A 20129-nucleotide genomic window follows, 5' to 3' on the forward strand; every position below is an offset into this window, starting at 1 on the left:
AGACTTTACTGATCTTAAACTCAGTGTACATACAGATTCTTTTTTTAAAAAAAGAAGAAGAAGAAAACTGCTGGATAGGTCAGTGGTTTAGTTATCTGGCTGTAGAGCCAGAGATTGGGATTTCAAACCCCCACAGTGCCTCTTGGGACAGGGGTAGAACTCAATGATCCATAGGGTCCCTTCCAGCTCTGCAGTTCTAAGATTATTAAAAATGAAAAACCCTTCTTGAATTATTCACATAACAATATGATGGACTGACACCTTTATCTATTCACCCACTACCAAAAAGAAGCAGCTTCTTTGCACAGTGTTGCTAAACTGACTGGATTGTTTTCATTTGTATACATATTCTCTCATTGGCCACTTGGAATAACTGCCATCATGACCTCACAATGGAATGAGCTTTTCAGCAACAACCAAGAAAGATCCCTTTTACTGGGCCATCAGATGTAGCTCAAGTATAACCCCCTTCTGACATGTTTTGAATAAGTGGCATCCATTACATAGAATTAGGCCCATCTGAATCAACAGAACCTATGGAGGAGCTGACTTGCTGAATCCCTACTGATTCAGTGGGCCTACTCCAGTGCAGCTTACTATGCTAAGTGACAGGATTTCAGCTGAAAACAGCATTGAGGTCAATTATAGAAAGCAGCTCCGTATGAACAATCTGCCCAGCAAAGACCTTGAGTAGAAAATTCATTAATAACATTTGAAACAAAGGCATGGGGTTTATTTTTCAATAGTGAAGCTGCACTTACTTTTGTATGGCGTTGAGAATGCCCCACATATACTGGTCTACTTCCAAGCCCTCCAGCAGAGCTGTTTTACTAGAAGAGAAGACAGTGCATTCCTTTATTTAACGACACCCACAACATATATGATACTATATAGAACAGCACATGCGGAAGACCTGCAATCAGGAACCTGCAATCTCACTTCAGATTGGATGGTGGAAATGGAGCAAGTGCAATTGGATCTAATTAACCTCCATTTCAATGTGGAAGGGAGAATATTGAGATTAATGCTTTAACTCCCACACAAGAGGGGATAGGCCCCTCTTTAAAGGTATGAAAATATGAGATACGAGTGCAAATTTGCAAGGAGGACAAAGGACCCTAGGACAGATTGTATCTTTCTCTTACACTGAATGCTTGGTAGACTGAAACCACTTGGTAATAAATAGGCTCTCACTGATTGATATTGGGCTTGTCTTCCCATACAAGGTTTTATGAAAGTTTGGGGATAGATCGTCCTATTCCTCCACATCTCTCTGTCAAGGCTACTACCCTATTTTACAGATCCTCATATGCAGCAACATATAGGTATGTGAGTCAAGGATCTCTGCATCTTCGCACTTGAACAGATGACTGGAACTAGACAGAGGATGTTCAGAAAGGACACAAAATAGGGAACTACTTTTGGGAAACATTGGCTTAACCTAAAGGCTTCAGGGCAAGGCTGGGTGTTTCATTGGGGTCTGAAGGAAGAGACAGCAGCAAAATATAAATATGTGAGAAACAAATTTTAAGGATAGCGGGGAACAAGGGAGGAAGTAAAGATATAAAAAAGGGCAAGAGACCTTTGGCAGCTCAAGGTAGAAAAACTAGAGGAAGCTAGAAGATATGAATGAGATGCAGATGGATTTCAGTCCAGAATTTTGTTGCAACTGCTAACATGGAATCCAAGGAAGTTTGGGGTAAATTGCTTTATCTTGTTCTCTTTGCATAAAACATTGTCTTGTCACATTATAGTGTTTTGTGCCCACCAACAATCAAAAGTATCTGCAGAAATATGCTCCCATATGAATCTTTTTCATGGTTCAAATGTCATTTCTAATGAAAGGAGAGACAACTATGGCTGGCCAAGATTTTTAGACTTAATTTCCCAAAGTCCAGCCCTTAGCAGCCAAAATTGACAGCCAAAATCCAGCAGTGTATGTACATTTGTAGTCAAGGTCAGCCAAATAGGGACACCCCACCCGTTACTGCTCTACATGTTGCCCCCCCCCAAAAAAACACCCTTGTAATGGACAGTTTCCTGATTTCCCCAAGCAGGTTTTAAAGGTATTCTAGCACAAGCAAACTGATGAGTGGGTGGGTCTGGAAACTTCCCTTATATATTCCCTCAAACTTCAATCATATATATATGATTCAGAGTATATATATTTAGATACTCTTAGCATACCTTAATTTTTAGCCACATTCAATGAAAAAACTCCCAACCCTTGCACAAAGCTCATGGTCACTGACTGTTACTGAATTTCACCCTCTAATACCTGTGCAACAAGCAGCATATATATATATATATTCATATGTATTCTCAATGCAGCATTTGAAAAATACAAATTTAGAGGTTGAGCAGGAGATCAGTAAATTATACTTCTGCCTGGAGAACTATGAAACCACAGCTTATTTTAGATATAGATTCAGTCTATATACTGATTTCCTCCACACCCCGCCTCCTCTGTGAGGAGATAAACAATCTTTAAATTAAAACAGAGGTTGTCAGATCTTTCAATATTAAGTATAACTTTCCATGCCAGCATGCCCCCTATGGAATTCCTGCCCATCTCAAAGGATTTTGTGCAACAAAACGATGCCCTTCCATAGCCTGAGACCCTCCAGATATGTTGGATTACAACTTCCATCAGCAAGGCAAGTGGTTAGTTCATGGGATGGGGTGGGAACTGGTAGTCTAACACATTTGGAAGACACACCGTTTGTGAAAGCTCATGTAAAACAATCCTCACAGTAAGATTAGCCAATGTCCTTCATGATAGACCATCTACTGAAAAACTCATATTTCCATTCCCTTGGACAAACCCTGAAGAATTTTTTTTTCTTTTTAAAGCAAACTATGCCACCTGTATACTTTTCACTCTAGTTAGGTCAAAGGTAGAATTTTTGCAAAGGCCTGGTTTGACCAAGGCATTTGCATCATCAGTATTTTTGCTGACTTGTTAGGAAAATGCTTTCATAAACAACATATCTTTAAACATTGTATCTTATCTTGTATACATGATAAGGTGAACTTTTAAAAAGTCCCCTCATATTTTTATTTATCTTATTTGATCGTTTATTATTACTCTCCATCTCAAAAAAAAAACCAAAATTAGTTTGTTTTGCTTTAAAAAGATTAGTTTTAAAATGTCATTGCCTCATATTGAATATTCCTACTCACTTGCATACAGGACACCTCCACGTCCCTCGTTCACAGTTCAACTGCAAGTAGGATTCCAGATCAAAACACTGTAGAGCAGAAAAACAGCCATGTTAGCTAAACAACCCTATGGCTCAAGTATAATGAAACTGAATAAAGAGGTTGTTGATGGAAGGTATCTTTCCCTAATGTACAGAAGTCGTAGTAGGGAGATGAACATTTTTACTGAATACCTATAAGAAACAGATTATCCTCAATATATGTTTCCTGTGTAAATAGTACGAGCAAGTTTAAAGCATGGGAAACCATGGGAAACATTGCAGGTAAGATAAAAGGGTTGCGGGTCGAGAAGACTGGAAGGAATTTGTCAAACCAGGAGGAGAGGATAGAATATAGTAGCTAAGAAAAGAGAGGAGAGACATACCAAGACTACACAGAAGAGGGCCTCTTTAACAGCGGTCAGTTTATGAAAAAGAAAGGCTTGCCTAGAATACCAGCTTATGATGTTTTAAAATTTATCCAGGCCATCTATCTCAATGTCATGTGAGCATCATATTATTATTTCTTGACTATCGTTACTTATTGGTTTTTCACTTCACCTGAGTGGGTTTGTTGTTTTTCTTTGTGACTATCTGACTTCCGCTAGTGTTGCTTTTTGTTGTATCCTTTTATCTGGGATTTAAAATCATACTAATGTACGTCACCCTGAGCATGGATGGGCAACCCACAGCCCACATGTGGCCCCTTGAGGCTAATTTTTGTTGCCCCACAGAACAGTCCCAAAAGCACACCACTAAATTTCAGAAACAATTGATGTGGCTTCTAAGCTGTATAACCACACAGAGCTGCATTGGTGCCATGCAGCCGCGCCAGTGTTGCCACCCATTTGCTTCCGCTTGAAGGCGTTGCATTTTACATGAAGCATTTTATTGCACCTTTCCCCATCTGATTTCTTGATTCATTGGGAACCAGTAATAAGCTGTATGAAAAGCTCACTGGAATGGAACACTCATACTCTTTCTACACTAACTGGAGATCTGCCCCAAGCTCATGACCAAGAAATATACAGCCCACAAGCCATTCATAAATGATAGTCCATTAGAACTCAGTAACAATACAGTGTTTGCTACCTACCTGCAACTGCCAGAGCAGGTTGGGTATAGGGGAGATTGCCGAGTACATAGCAGTACCCAGTATTTGCCTGATTTATGACCTTTCTTCCTGGTAGGGGGACCCAAGGGAGTTACTGAGATCCAATATATATATATATACATTGTGCTATACGAAGTGGTAAGCTGTACAGATCTGCATTATTAGGACACAAGAAGGCATTCACCTGAACATGTTTGCAATCATGGCCTCTTGCTGGAAGCTGGATCCGCCGGAATGTGATTGGACACTTCAGAGACACTTTGATAGCTGTCTGCTCCACGCCGTCCTCCCCATTGAGGGTTGCATTGCCAGAGGAGGCTGCCACGCTGCTAAAATTCCTCTTGACTGTTTAAGGAAGTTTGCATAAGAGTATTAGAACTATCATCTTAATATCACAGTGCACATTATATATGTGATACAGAATTCCCAGGACTATACTAGATGCAAATCCTGAATTTAACTCGTTGTATGAGCCTCCACACAAAAGTTAAAAATACTGCTTTACTCACTTTTGGTGATACAGTGCTCAGCTGGAAGGAGACGTTTCTTTAGCAAGCCCTGAAGAACAGAACGCACTGATGGCCGGTGTACTAACTGCAAGACGAACAAATGTGACTGGGGGAAGAACAAAAGAAAAACAAAATTAAAATTCCTACATCTGTACAATCAAGTCAACAGGCCAATTTGACCTGCCAAACTGAACTGAGGACGAGACTTTCCGAGTCCCTCGCTGAGTGTACTTTGCTCCTTTCTTGCCTTTCCTGTGAGAGTTGGTGAGGGAAGAGTGAAGGCCCTTTCACAATAGTGGTGCCAGTTTTCCAAATGCCTCTTCCACAGAGAATTGGTGGAAGAATCACCAATAGACATAGGATATTTCTATTTGTATCCCTGGAGATACGAATACGAACACCAGCACCACAGGTGCCTGGGAAAAACCGACCCTCCCCCTCAAACCGGCAGATCCACTTACCGTTCGCAGCGTGATGCACACAGCCAGTGTTGTTCTCATTGCGCCAATCCAGGAAGCAGCCTGGCGGGTGCTTCCCTGCCTCGCTGCGCAGCCGACCACTCTGATGAGGCGGGATGAAGAGTCTCTCCACTCAACTGTTGAACCGTCAGCTGTGTGGGGAGGTGGGGAATTGCCAACCAGGCTGCTTCCTGGATTGGCACGGTGAGGATGATGCTGGTTGTGCGTGGTGAGCAGTTACTGGACCTGCCAGTCTGGGGGGGGGCAGAGGGGGGGGAAGAGGGTCCGGGTTTCCCAGGCACCTGTGGTGCTGATGATCATATTCGTATCTCCAGGGATATGAATACAAATATCCCATGTCTAATCATTAACAATTTAAGATACCCCAGTGATACCACATTACTGGCAGAAAGCAGCAATGGCTTGGAATGATTACTGAGAAACATTAAAGATAAAAGTACAAAAGCAGGATAGATGTAAGAAATGGATGTGAAAAGTAAAAGGTGACAGAAGATGGCAAATCAACTAGCTCTGTAAGTTCCATTTATTTAAATGGGCCTACTCTAACTGTGACTTACTATGCTAAAGTAAGTCTCTGTTAGAGGAGTCTCAGTTAGAGGAGGCCCTGTTGAATCAATGGAATTTACAAAGGAGTTGACTCACCAAATCCCTGTTGATTCAGTGGGCCTACTCTAGTGTGATTTACTGTACACAGCTAATTTAAATAATGTATCTTACTTTTGCTAGTCAATGACCATAATAAACATTTATTATTATTATTACTGTACACAGCAATAGTTTGAAACTGTCCCAGAAGCTCATTAACTGACCCGGTCCTGAAAATTTTGTCCTGAATATTTTATCCTGGATATGACACAAAGGGCTAAAGCCAAAAGTTATGTACCTGCTTTGACCGGGGTTGCCCATCAACTAGGCAAACCTAGGTACCATATCATATCAACTTACTAATTTTATAAACTTAGAATTCAAGACTGCAATTTAGCCTGACTGGCTGAGTAATTCATTTTCTTCACACATTAAAAGAAATAATGTTGGAAAATAATGTCCATCAAAAATGCATGATAGAACTGATCCTTTGACCAAACTCCGGGAGGCAGTGGAAGACAGGAGGGCCTGGTGTGCTCTGTTCCATGGGGTCACAAAGAGTTGGACACGACTTCACAACTAAACAACAACAACAACAACAACAACAACAAAACTGATCCTGATTCTCTTTAAACTTTTCATTGGATGAGTGATGGTATTAGTTCACTTGGTAATCAGAAATGACATGAGATATTTCCCCTGTTCCCCAAACAGAAAATTTAGCTGTTGTTATACGTGGTGGTAAAAACAGCATACTGCCCTTAACATTCCTGAGCTTGTCCACGTTCAGAAGTCAAATGTGTTCAGGCCTTGTTAGTATTTGGGTCAGAGATGAACAGGAGATATCAAGTATCTTCCGGGAGAAGTGTTCCTGCCAGTTAGAGCTGACAGTTCTAGAGTAGACAGACCAATGAGATGACAAACTAGGAGTCCTAATAGTTGGAATTTAATAAATAACCATTTTCATCCTTTCCAAGTAGCTCAGTATTCACCAGCGGTGGCAGCTTGCTTGACAGTCTCAACCAAGCTTTGAATTACCAAATTGCTGCATTGTTCTGAACTACTTCTGGGTATATCAACATGCCAGTTTTATGCACATGCATGCAGAAGTAAGTCCTCCTTGGTTCAATAGAAGTTATTCTTGGGACACTGCATATGGGACTGCACATGTGCAGTACACATGTTCTATGAGTTGGATTGGGCTCCAAATATACCTGAGGCTAGAAACTAAACTTGAGGGTGATTTAGCTTCTTTCTGATCTGGTATTCTCAATAAAATAAAATCCATGAAAAAAGACAAATAACAAAAGTAAAACACCAGTGAACTGGAGACTAGAACTGCTGAACTAAAATACTTCTAGACTAGAACTAAAATACTTCTTTCTTTCATCAGAACTTAGTCATAGAGGTGGCAGCAGCAGCAGCAGGTCCAGTGTACTCACACAACAGCATGCTGTGACAGTAATTTGGATCGTATTTCTTCCTGGCTGGCAGACGTGCTTTAGGTGCAAGGGTTTATGCGATGTCTTGTTGTCACCTCGTTCGATGGTAAGTGGAGTTGCGTTGACACTGACTTGGACTGACGCTGGCCAGTTGGTGTTCATCTGTCTGTCTTCATGGTGATAGCACTTGAACTGGAGTTCTAAGTCTGACCTGTTATGGAAGGCAAATATTTGGCCTTAGCATAGGCAGCTGCTTTTTATAAGTAACTTTGTAAGTAATGACACTCCTGTGTTTTTGTTAACAGTGGGTAGATTTTTCCTGCTCTGTTAACTTGCTTTGTGCAGTGTGGCTCTGTTTCAAGTTTCTGACAAATAAATGCATGATGCAAGGTAGAATGGAAAAATATCTACTTATAGTTCCTACACAGCTGCAAAGTTATGAGGGTAATAATAATATCAATACATTACAATCCCACATGAGTTTTCATATCGATGACCTCAAAGCAGCTTATCCAAAGGTGGCCATCTAAACTGCTGGAAATGACTCAGAAGACAGGATGAACGGTGTTTTGTGGAATCTCCAAGAATTAAGGGTTAGAAATAAGAAAGTTAAATATACGCACTGAATCAAAGTAAATAGACATGTACTACCAGGTTTCTCCTTTCTAACTCATATCTCTTTCTTGCTGCCACATAGCAATACCAGAGAGGCTACTAGAAAGACAATGGCTGAAATCCAATAGTAAGTCACAACTAGAGCAGGCCTGCTGAATCAATGGAATTTATGGATAAGCTGACTCACCAAATCCCTATTGGTTCAACGGGCCTACTCTAGTTGCCAATGAGAACCCAGCTATACTAAACAATTGGTAGCAAGGGCACTGTCAGTTACAATTGTGTGCCATCGAGTCAGTTCTGATTCATGGTCATCCTTTCATTGTTTTTCTAGGCACAGATTTACCATTCTCTTCTTTGGGGTTTGTGTGTGCGTGTGTGTCACGCTGGGACTGTGTAGCTTCCTACATAGGCTGGCCCTTCTCCTAGGAGACACCCAACCTCTGGCTCTGCAGCCAGATATCCAACTCACTGAGTTGTCCACTCAGCTAAAGGTACTGTAGGCACTTTAGAAAGAGTCAGGGCCCATGCCCAGAGGGTAGCATTGTGCACACAGTTTATATGTGAGACTTAGAAATAATTACCAGACGTTATTTAAATTTTACCAAAAACAAAGTCAACAAGTTGTTCACCAATCAAATCATATCAAGTGAAATAACTTAATTAATTTGTACCCCATCCCCACAACACCCTGAATATAGACTCAATTCACTAATTCCTTTTCAGTTACAATTAATCTGTGACCTATGTGGAAAATTGCATAGAAAAGAGTGTATGCATACACACACACGTATAATGAAGCTGGCAATGTTCACACCATTATGGGGTTTCAAAAATATGACAGCCCAAATCAAAAAGCAGTCAAGGCCAAATCAATGAGTCACCTCTATTTAATTTTTCAGTTCCCAGTGAGATCCTGTTACAAAATGTAATCAATTCCCCTTGAGCCAATTCAATTCACAACGTTCATCAATAAGAGTTACCACCATAAATTAAATTCAAAATAAGATAAAAGGGTTCACAATTCTACTTGTTTGGGGTATCAAGATCATGAGTGGCCAATGGAAAGCGAGGCAGCATATAAATGGAATAATTTAATTACTAAATAAAATAGGAAATGGGCAGATTAGATAGATGAAAGAAGCAAGGAAGAAATGTATTTATTTATTAGATTTATACCCCGCCCATCTGGCCTAAAAGGCCACTCTAGGCAGCTTCCAAATTTATGAACAGAATTGGGGAGTAGCAAGAAGGACCTCCTTCCCAGATCGTTGAACTTTCCAGGGGAGTAAGAAGTAGATTTTTCTTCCGTTCTTGCCCATTAATTTCCCTCTGTCCCTTCCCCCACTTTTCTCTCCTTTTTCTCCAGGAGCAAAATTCTATGTACTTTCCTTCCCAGTTGCTTGACTGCTCCCTCCCCTCTATGATAATTAAGCTGAGGAGGAGGAGACCTTCAACTGCCACCAACAGTGTCAAGGTTCCTGGGTTTAACTGTCATACAAAGGGGCAAAGGGGGGCAGTTGCAGGAGAGCCAACCTTTCTTCCCAGCTGCAGCCAACCTTGAAATGCCCTTTTGCAAGAAATTCAGCTGGCAGCCATTTCTTGAGGAGCATTTTACTGTATGTTGTGCAGAAACACAACATACATTAATGACATACATGTCATTTAAGCATGCACAGGCCATTCACAGTTGATAATTATATTTACAGTTTATTATTCAAAGTGGTTTACTTTTTGTACTGGCTTAAAAGGAAGCCTCACCTAAAATGTGATTTATGTCTGAAAAAAGCCACCAAAGGAACTAACTTGTAGTTCACTGAAGGTATCGCTCGCCATGTCATTCTCTCTCACACTGACTCATTTTTACAAAAACATAACATAACAAGCAAGGGAGTTAAAGTCAGCCAGAGTTGTTTTTCTCAGTGTATGTTAGATCAGTGGTTCTTAACCTTGGGTTACTCAGGTGTTTTCGAACTGCAACTCCCAGAAACCCCAGCCAGCACAGCTGGTGGTGAAGGCTTCTGGGAGTTGCAGTCCAAAGCACCTGAGTAACCTACGGTTAAGAACCACTGTGTTAGACCAGTGGTCCCCAACCTTGGACCTCCAGATGTTCTTGGATTACAACTCCCAGAAGGCTTCACCACCACCTCTGCTGGGCAGGATTTCTGGGAGTTGAAGTCCAGGAACATCTGGAGGCCCAAGGTTGGGGACCCCTGTGTTAGACCGCTCAGAAAGAACCAAGCAATCAATGGAGTACGGGGGGGGGGGGGAACCACACCTGTGACTGGCCTGTCTCTTAACATCAAGCCAAGAGAGGTATCTCCTTTGGCAAAGGTTACACCTCTCTGTTTCTGAAACTATGTGCTCCAATAGAATTCTTAGCATTACCATTAAATATATAATCATTAAATAATTAACCATTCCCATGAATGCACAGTGTCCACTCATGGAAAAGGGCACTGTCTATATCTCTGCTAGTTTAGCACTCTGGCCTTGCCTTCTTCCAACTGAGTTGTGCAGGGCTGGGTTATCCTGCCTCCACACAGGGTATGCCAGGGTTATTTCTAATGAAGAATTAACTTCCAGTGTAGAAAGAGAGAAAAAATACTACTGATATCAAACTAGAACAGAATTACACTTTTAAGAGCTGCCCATTATATCTCTTTGTGAATTATTAACAGTGTGGTTTTCTTTTTTCAATCAGAAGGCACAAAGAAAACAGTAACTTTTGCTGGGAAAAAAATCAGGACAAGGCCATAGGGTCCTCAAAACAAGATAAATGCAGGAATAGGTGAAAAACAACAACAACAAAAACAGTTTTCAATGATAATTCACCTTCCTCAGACGCTGCACCATGTTCTTGCGGGTAGCTCCAAAATATGTTTATATTAAAACATAAAGGGGAGAGGAAAGGGGGGGGGAATCAGATTGCTGGCCACCTTTTGTGTAGAGAGATGGATCATAAATTCCAAACCACTGGCTCTCGCAAACTACAACAATCTCCATCTAAGAAGCTGAACCTGGCCCCCAACAGTGGCCATGAAACTTTTGGGACTTTAATATAAACATATTATTTTGGAGCTATCCACAAGAACTTGGCGCAGAACCTGAGGAAGGTGAATTATTATAAAAAAGCTTGCTCTTTTTTTTGTTTGGATGGGTTTTTATTTTCTTAATGGTCCAATAAAGGTATCACCTATTCCTGCATTTGTTTTGCTATTTGGTTTCCATTTATGTTATACTGTAACCAAGAAATACATATTAAGAACATGGTAATATTGGACTAGTACTACCGTGTTTCCCCAAAAATAACACAGGGTCTTATACTAATTTTTGCTCCCAAAATACATTTGGCCTTATTTTCAGGGGATGTTTTATTTTTTTCATGTACAAGAATCTACATTTATTCAAATACAGTCATGTCATCATCTTCTGGTTTATTTATTTATTTAATTTATACCCCGCCTACTGCTCAGAATGAGCACTCTAATTGCTGCACAACGATGGAGGGTGGGGTTTCACTTAACTGGGGCTTATTTTTTGGCGTAGGGTTTATATTAGGAGCATCCTGAAAAATCATACTAGGGCTTATTTTCAGGTTAGGTCTTATTTTCATGGAAACAGGGTAGTATCAACTAATACGTGCTAGAATGAGGGATCATGTTTACATTCTGTCCTTTTGAGAAGTATGATCTAGTGGTGACAGCAATATAATATTTTTACTGGTCAGGCAAAAATACTTTTACCTAGGAGGGTGTGTGTGTCAGGTACTGTTAATTGTTTATTGTAATATGGTTGCTGTTATAATTTTGTTATTTGTTTAACTCAGTTTTCATTAATAGAACAAAGTGAAGCCAAACTGTAGCATCCCTTCTAACTCGGAGAGGCACAGAAACAAAACAAACAAAACAAAGAAAGCCAGACTTTGTTAATATTGAGAATTCAAGGTATAAAAGAGGTTCACTCCCCATTCCCGTCATTACTATCCTGTACAGGATAAACTAAAGCCAGTTTTTACAATGCGATATCACTGCTTGTGTTACAGCAGGTCATATTCCCAAAAGCAAACATATCTTAAAAGCAAAACTAATAACTCATACTGCCATTCCTCAAGGCTGAATAAAAGGTTTCACAGTCTGCTTTTAACATCTTTGCATCTAGTAATTTAGCATGTCAGATGCGGCAAAGTATGTGAGCTTTGTTTGTTAAGACAGGAGTTCCTTGACCTAGCTGTTTCTACAAATCTTTTAAAAGTCCAAGACAAGAGCTTGTTAGTGAAAGTCGTTTGCAAAGAGCATTTTGCAGTGCATTTCCCAGTGCAGCTCAGGTCATGTGCGGACTAATTAGGAAAGAACTTTGAAACATGCCAATTAACTTATGAATGACCTGAGCTATGTTGCACATCGTTTTCCTTTGTTCAAGCATGCCCAGCTCCAGAAGAGCCTTACTTTTGGCTGATCAAAGCTAAAGAGGGACAGGAAAAGATACATCTGCTTAGGTCATTTATTTATATCAATTCCCCCCCCCCCCCAAATAATCTCATTCTGTTTCAGTGGCAAATACAAATTTCACTTACATCTTTAAAAAGTATTACTTTTACACTATTGTTTCATTCTTACAACCAAGCCTCATATTCATTTAACACTCCATATACTCCTGCATGGTTTCCTTTGTTTAAACAACAGAGGGAATGTCTTTAAAATATTCCCACAGTATCTTTTTAAAAAATTAATCAGTCATTGTACTTTATAAGGATATAGGAAGTTGTGAAGTGAACAGTTGTGTCTTTCCTCCTTTCTAGTGTTGCTTCTTTCAGCTTCATTCTGCCTTGACCCGTCCCCACCATCAACAAAAAGAAATACACAGAAATGAAATAAATGACCATGACCAATGCACAAGTCTGAGAGTTATTATGAAGATGAGAATAGTGTGACTTCATTAGATGTTTCCTTCATATATATTCACACACACAGACACGCACACACAGACACACAGACATAGACACACAGACACACAGATATAAACAGGTATTTCTGCATTTATATCTATATCTATATCTATATTTATATCTATATCTATACAGTTGTGCCTCGCTTGACGATTACCTCGTTAGACGAGGAAATTGCTTGATGATTTAGTTATTTGCAATCGCTAAACGATGGTTCAATGGAGTTTTTCCGTTTTACGACGATCGGTTCCCTGATTCGGGAACCAATTTTTTGCCTAACGACAATCAAAAACAGCTGATTGTTGGGTTTCCAAATGGCCACCCACTGTGCAAAATGGCTCCTCGCTGTGCTTTAGGACGGATTTCTCGCATTACAGGCACTGGAAAATGGCCGCCCTATGGAGGATCTTCGCTGGATGCTGAGGTATTTTGCCCATTGGAACGTATTGAACCGGTTTTCAATGCATTTCAATGGGCTTTTTCGTTTCGCTTGACGAGGATTTCGCTTAACAGCGATTTGAACAGAATGAAATATCCTCGTCAAGCGAGGCACCACTGTATCTATCTAAACCCAGAAATACCTATTTACGTGTATTTTAAGGTGTGTTTACCAGAACTGGCCATTAGAGGGAACCAGAGACCGTGCATTGTATAAAATTTGATATTCTACATTTTTCAGGATTTGTGGGGGCTTGGAGTTGATCCCCCCCCGATACCCCTGTCCCGCTGTTGATGGCTAAATGGTCCTATTAATATACACAAGCCTCCTCACATCAAAGAACATGGCATCTATCTCCATCTGCTGGCACAGATCTGAGGAGGCTGGAAGCTGTTGCATCTCATTTCAGTTAACAGTTCCCATGAAACTGGAAGTGAATCTCTGGGTCTCCTCAAGGTTGTGCCAGGGAAGGAAGGGGAAGGGAAGGGATGTGCTGATCTGCGGAGCAGGGCTTTTTCCACCACAACCAATTACAGGAGAAGGTAACTTCTGGGGATGGTAGTGGTGGGGATTTTTCATCACTCCAATCTTTGAGGGCTTCTCTCCTTTGAACACCTTTATCCCCAGCAATGTATTGGCCCCAAAATTGCAAATCTTGCCTACAGAGCCCTCCAGAGAGACAAGATTTCCAATTATGGACCCCAATTTTTTTTTTGTTCTATGGGGTGTTAGGGGTTTGGAGAGTTCTGGTGGGAAGCTGCACCCAGCCACAGGCCGTCCTCGTTTTAGTTGCTGTTAGTTTCTGCTTTTAATCACTTAACAAATCTGATTATTATGATAGTTTAATTATTTTTTTAATGTTTTAATCTTGTGAGCCATTTTGATTCCTCTCATGAGGAGGAAGAAAGTGGCTTATGAATGAGACTAAATAAATAAATAAATCTGAGTTAAGCCACAATACCTGATAGTAGACCTTGTTTTAGTGTAGAAATAAACTATTTATATTCCATTTATTTAATATAATCATAGTTATTACTGAAGAGAAACTTATTTACATTAAAAATTTTTTAAAGATCCTAAAAACATTTTGGGGTGGGGTAGATAAGATTTCTTACAAGAAAACTGATTATTATTCATCCTGATAGCCATATCTGAAGAACTACTTATCACCTTGCAACAGAGTTGAATGAGATGTCAACCGGTTCCTCAACACAGATGTAATGCTTAAGCATGGTAAACAGGAAACCGTCTTTGCAAGCTCACTTCAACCAATGGTTTCATATTGGGATTTACAGCTAAATCTTAACCAAGACTGGGATGCACAGACATAATTTTATCATGATAGTTAAGGAAAGCAAAGCATTATGTACATATACAGCCTCTCATTTTCTATTTCTAATAAAGCCTAAATGCAACAACAAAGAACTCTGATAGAGGAAGAACCAGTGACACTTTACTCACATTTACAATATGGGGTACTCCAAGATAACGAAAGGCAAGCTAGCTACAGGACCTCAACATTAGGGCATACATGATCCACTGAAAAATGCCATTAGCTTCACATTAAAGGAAACAAAGGTTCACAACTAATTCACTGATGTCCCAAGCAGAGTGGGTAAATAATATAGATGTTCTCCACACATGGGCTGGTGCAAATAAATCACTGCCCACATTTTAATTATGATTAAGGCAGAACTTTAAAAGTTACTTTTAAGAAAAATTTGGCTGAGGCCCATGGGTAATTGAGCAGTAGTAGGATCATGCTCTGGTCCCACAACATCAACCTATTGCTGCTCATACATGGTTTGCAGTAGGGTGAGCTTTAAACCATCTCACTTATTTTTAGTGGCCCCTGGAAAGAACACTGGCGCTACACAAACCAAGGTTGCAGCAGCCTGCAAAAAGGCTGGTGACCCAGGACAACATCTGTGTGTGGAGCTGGCAGCTCCTTGCAATGTCAGCTTCTTCCTGCAAGTGAAACGTAGCTTGGGCTTTGGAGGATGGAAACAGACCCTTTCTAGACATTTTCTGGCTATACAGTGGTGCCTCGCAAGACGATTTTAATTTGTTCTGCAAAAATCGTCGTCTTGTGAAAAAATCGTCTTGCGAGGTTCCCTATGCATCACTCAAAAAAAAAAGTCTTAACAAGCATCGGTCTAAAAAAAAAAGTCTTGCGAAGCACTGTTATAGAAAAAAAAACATCTTGTGAGGCACCATAGTGATCGCAAAGACCAATCCTCTTGCGGTTTTTTTGTCCCACGAGGCAATCATTTAGCGAGGCACCACTGTATGTCATACCAGGTATCTCATCATATTCATTTATGGCCCTTACATCACTTATAACAATCAGTTTCTTTCATGGTGATAACTGAGAACTGATGGTAACTATTTCAAAGCTTGAATGTATTCATTAAGGCTTGTTGTTAGTTTAAACAGTGACAAAACCCTCCAAAGAAACTCATTTCCCAGGCCCATACTGGTTTAAGAGATGATGCGTCAAGCAAATGATCATGCAATAATGTTAACCATGGTTGTGTTCTGTGCAGACCTAACTCTTGACCCTCATTGGTGGCATTGGAAGGAGGGGGAGGGGAATTTGCATTAGGCAGAGGAAACAACCAATCCCAAAGCCTCTCATCTTAACAATGAATAATGAACATGGCACAGTCTGGTTATGCCAGCTCCTTTTGATGGTGGTTATGGATATAAGTTTTGCTTATTCAAGCCACATAGAAGGTGTTCTTTTGGAGTGACCCATATTTTGAAAAGGTTAAGATTACTTCTCTTGAGCCCTATTTATGTGAGAAAAAGTGTAAAATCTGAAGAGTTACAGCCTGAAAAGGAGTGTCTGCTACATATGAAGGCTCTCTGTACAATCGGAAATATCCAGAGTTCCCAAGTATTTGAAGCTGGCTGGATTGTTTAGTAAGTTGATGATTACATGGCTGTGGGGTCAAAGACTAGGAGTGTGACTCCCCACCATGACTCCAGGGAGAAAAGTCAGCCTATGTGGCCTTCGGCAGACTGCACCGTCCCAGAAGTGCCCCTAGAGAGGACTGGTAAACCACTTCAGGATACCTTATACCTAGGAAACCTTGGAAAGATTGACCGCAAGTCAGAACTGAATTGTAGGATGTAATTATTATTGTTATTATTCTATAAGTAAAGGAAATCCTCTTTTTCAAATTGTGGTTCTCCATGTGAGAAGAACAATGGCTAGTGTGTGCTCCTCTGTTTACTTCTACCACATTACAGAGCAGTGTTTTTCTCTCATTTTCTCTCTCTGTTTTAGTATAAGCAACTAATGCACAAACACCATTAGTGGAAGTCGTTAACATTTTAAAGCTTCTCACCAGAGTACTAAGCATAAATTATTGCCAAGAGGTGAATGACAGGGTAAAGAAGTAACTGATCTCCAACTAAAGAAAAAGGATCTTCTACATCAATTTGTTCTTCACACTTCAAGGCCACTCCCACGGTGCTCTGCTCTCCAGACCTACCTCCACATTAGCGTCTGGTGGACAGTTGGCCGTAGGTGAAAGACATGGTTGCTGACCGCCAAGTTGTGTTCCAGCCGGAAGGGCTCTAATACAACTCCATCCCTCACAGGAAACGTCAGGCGTAATTCATCATTGTGGTTGGCTGGGATCGAAGAGGGAGAGAAAGTGTGAACTTTCCCTTTAGTATCTGCAGTGCAATAATAATGCTTTTATTTATTCTGAACAAGATCACATAGCTCACTAATCTCCTGATGGGTTGATCCTACAGCCCAGTTTGGGATCACCTTCTCTCATGCTCGCAACGAGATCAGACTCGTGAACGTTATTACTGTCTCTCACCAAATCTGCAATGTAATGCCAGGCTGAGAGGTCCTTCAACTTTACTCACCCAGGCCCTCTTTATTCCACCCTTCCTCTGAGGAGCTCAAGATGGGAGAATTGATTTCTTCACTCTTTTTATCTTCACAACAACAATGTGAGTTAAATCAGATTGATGAAGCATACTGTGACTGGCCAAAGGTCACCTCTGACCATCGTAGCTGTCGCAGAATTTGACCTGCACTTTGCAGTCCTAGTCCAGCAACCTAGGGATCATATGCCAGTCTCTAGTCCCTGTTACCAAAGTTTGAAACTGGTATTTGAAGAAACAGGGAAGGAGGTCAACAGGCTTAATCTCACTATGCATGGAGATGGCTGGAGACAAGAACATCTTAGTGACTCTGAGCATGGGCTGCTTCAAGAACTTTATGGAAAAAGTTGCACTGCAGTCCCACCAGTTTTGATTGGACCCCTAAGACTTCTTGACTGAATTTTGACATTAGAACCAGCCTCCTTGCTGTTAGAATTCGAGAGTTACTGTCATGAAATTCATCAATCTACGAATGTGCAGTCACAGTTTTGAGTCAAAATCTTACGTACTGAATAACCTGAAAAAGGAAAGCATTTAATATCTATTTGGATGTTTCATTTCATATAGGATTGTCTGTGGATATAGATGAGGAGGTAGATTTGGACTTGTAAAGCTTGACAATTTTTGTCCAGTCGTGTTCGACTCTAGGAGGCGGTGCTCATCCCCGTTTCCAAGCCATAAAGCCAGCGTTTTGTCTGAAGACAATCTTCCGTGGTCACATGGCCAGTGCGACTTAGACACCTTCCCACCGAGGTGGTCCCTATTTATCTACTCGCATTTGCATGCTTTCGAACCGCTAGGTTGGCAGGAGCTGGGACAAGCAACGGGAGCTCACTCCGTTGCGTGGATTCGATCTTACGACTGCTTGGTCTTCTGACCCTGCAGCACAGGCTTCTGCGGTTTAGCCTGTAGAGCTCACATAATTCTATTAGGAAAAATGTGCACAACCAAGATTCTTCCATTATTTCCATGCAAGATCTCCCAAATTCAAGTGTATTCTTGCATTGACATAATCAGAGGACCTTCTAATGTAGCTATTTACTTCTTACTATGGAAAGGGAAATATGAGTGTGGTCACATTTTAAATAAATAAAAATAAGAGGTTCACAAATATTCCAAATATTTGTGGAAGCAGGAGAAAAAAGGAAATCCAGTCTCCCTTTTATCACCCCTTAAATTATGGACACTTCTTCCTAACAATGCATATTGTCAGCCGGATTTGCTTTTATCCAGAAGCTTCCCAGTGATTTCAGTGAAACTTGCAGACAGGTAGGCAAATACTAGTATGTCCAGTATCTTGTGACATTTCGTTTGGTCTAATAAAAAGTTACTTCTCTAATATGAATTTGAAATCTTTTATTTTGGCAATACAAGGCTATCTTTGCTTTTCGAATTACTCAGGAACAAATGCCATTTTAGCTGCTAACAAAAAGACCCTACACAGAAGAAAGATGAATTTATGCTACTTGAAGCTGAGATTATTCTGTCTATTTGGCAAAGCAATCCAATTCGGGTTCTATTGAGTTGTGTTTTTTTTTTTAAATACTTAATTAAAACAGGGTGCACAACCTGAGGATGATGTGCAGCCTCCCAGTTTATAGTGATCTTATGTGTGTGCAGAGGTATCCATGGGTACTTGTGTGTCTGTACAAGTACACATGTTAAGCTCCAGGGCCTTCAGCTGGAACCTAGAATGAAGTATCACCCACTTTTATGTTTCTTTTGCCCCAATAGGCCTGGGGAGGATTGCAGATTCCCCAAGCCATCTCTGTTCCATTTTGAACAGGTTTCCATTTTAAGACTGCAATCAGCTTTAAACATGGGGCAATTTGCCTTCTCCTCCTGGAGACTGAGCTGTAACATCTTGTGTCATGAAGCATTCTGGAACATCTGAACTCTTGCACAGAGGTTTGTGACTGTGCAGTTGATCTAACAAAAGATTATTACCCTACTACGGATTTAGGATTGCAGTGTGTTTCTATTTTACCCTACTTTATATATGTTTCATAAAAATGCTGGTAACTCTACATATCAATGTTTTTCTCAAGAATGTACTAATCAGTCTAGTATTTCTCAAGCATAATATTACTGACAAGCATAGTTTGCAGACAGGCAAAAGCAAAACTAGGAAAGGATTTCATGAGTAACTGATCCGCTACTTACTTGGAGGTGGTGGTAAAGCATTCATATTTGGCTTAATGTCAGGTGGGAATGGTGGCTTGACATCCTGATTAGGGGACAGATATGGAGGAATATTGCTCCCTGGCGTCATAGGTGGTGTGGGATTGCCAGGAACAGGCGAGTGAGGGTAATTTGCCACAGGGACAGGTCTTGATGGCTGTAAAATGGCACATGCAATTAAAAAAAAAGAAAGAAAAAGAAAAAGAAAAAAAAAGAAAAAGAAAAATTATTGCATCCAATATGGCCTAAAGCAAAGCAAAGCAAAGCGTGCTGCTTATATACTGCCCCATAGTACTTCAAGCACTCTCTGGGCGGTTTACAAGTTAATTATGCAGGCTACACATTGTCCACCCCCAACAAGCTGGGTACTCATTTTACCGATCTCAAAAGGGATAGAAGGCTGAGTCAACCTTGAGCCGGCTACCTGGGATTGAACCCCAGGTCGTGAGCACAGTTTTGGCTGCAGTACAGCAGTTTAACCACTGCGCCACGAGGCTCCTCAGGAGGTAAAAAAAACAAAGTATTAATACATAAGCACTTGACACAGAAAGCCCTGCACAGCTATCATCCACTTAGGTAAATCCAGCTCGCTAGAAATGGAAGCCAATCCACCAGGTTTTGAACCAATACCCCTTTTTTGCTGCCTACCTGGAAATATTTCAGGCCAGGATTGTGTGTGTGTGTGTGTGTGTGTGTGTGTTACAGTTT

The 20129-nt window shown here is 40.7% G+C and overlaps 1 protein-coding gene across 25 annotated transcripts in view; it reads right to left on the minus strand.

Annotated features, from left to right (window-relative positions):
• ZMIZ1 (zinc finger MIZ-type containing 1) overlaps positions 1-20129 on the minus strand; it is a 458362-nt gene that overhangs the window by 19288 nt on the left and 418945 nt on the right. For 22 of the 25 annotated variants that reach the window (XM_078391048.1, XM_078391052.1, XM_078391059.1 and 19 more), the window contains 7 exons: positions 19404-19578; positions 16832-17018; positions 7330-7540; positions 4824-4929; positions 4499-4659; positions 3184-3251; positions 762-830 (listed from right to left, as the gene is read on the minus strand). In XM_078391048.1, the coding sequence (XP_078247174.1) occupies positions 762-830; positions 3184-3251; positions 4499-4659; positions 4824-4929; positions 7330-7540; positions 16832-17018; positions 19404-19578 (977 nt within the window). The remainder of the gene's footprint in view (positions 1-761; positions 831-3183; positions 3252-4498; positions 4660-4823; positions 4930-7329; positions 7541-16831; positions 17019-19403; positions 19579-20129) is intronic. The other 3 variants (XM_020802531.3, XM_020802536.3, XM_020802535.3) reach the window with 1 other exon arrangement.

This window comes from Pogona vitticeps, chromosome 3 (assembly GCF_051106095.1).
Source record: "Pogona vitticeps strain Pit_001003342236 chromosome 3, PviZW2.1, whole genome shotgun sequence".
Classification (NCBI taxonomy): Eukaryota; Metazoa; Chordata; class Lepidosauria; order Squamata; family Agamidae; genus Pogona; species Pogona vitticeps.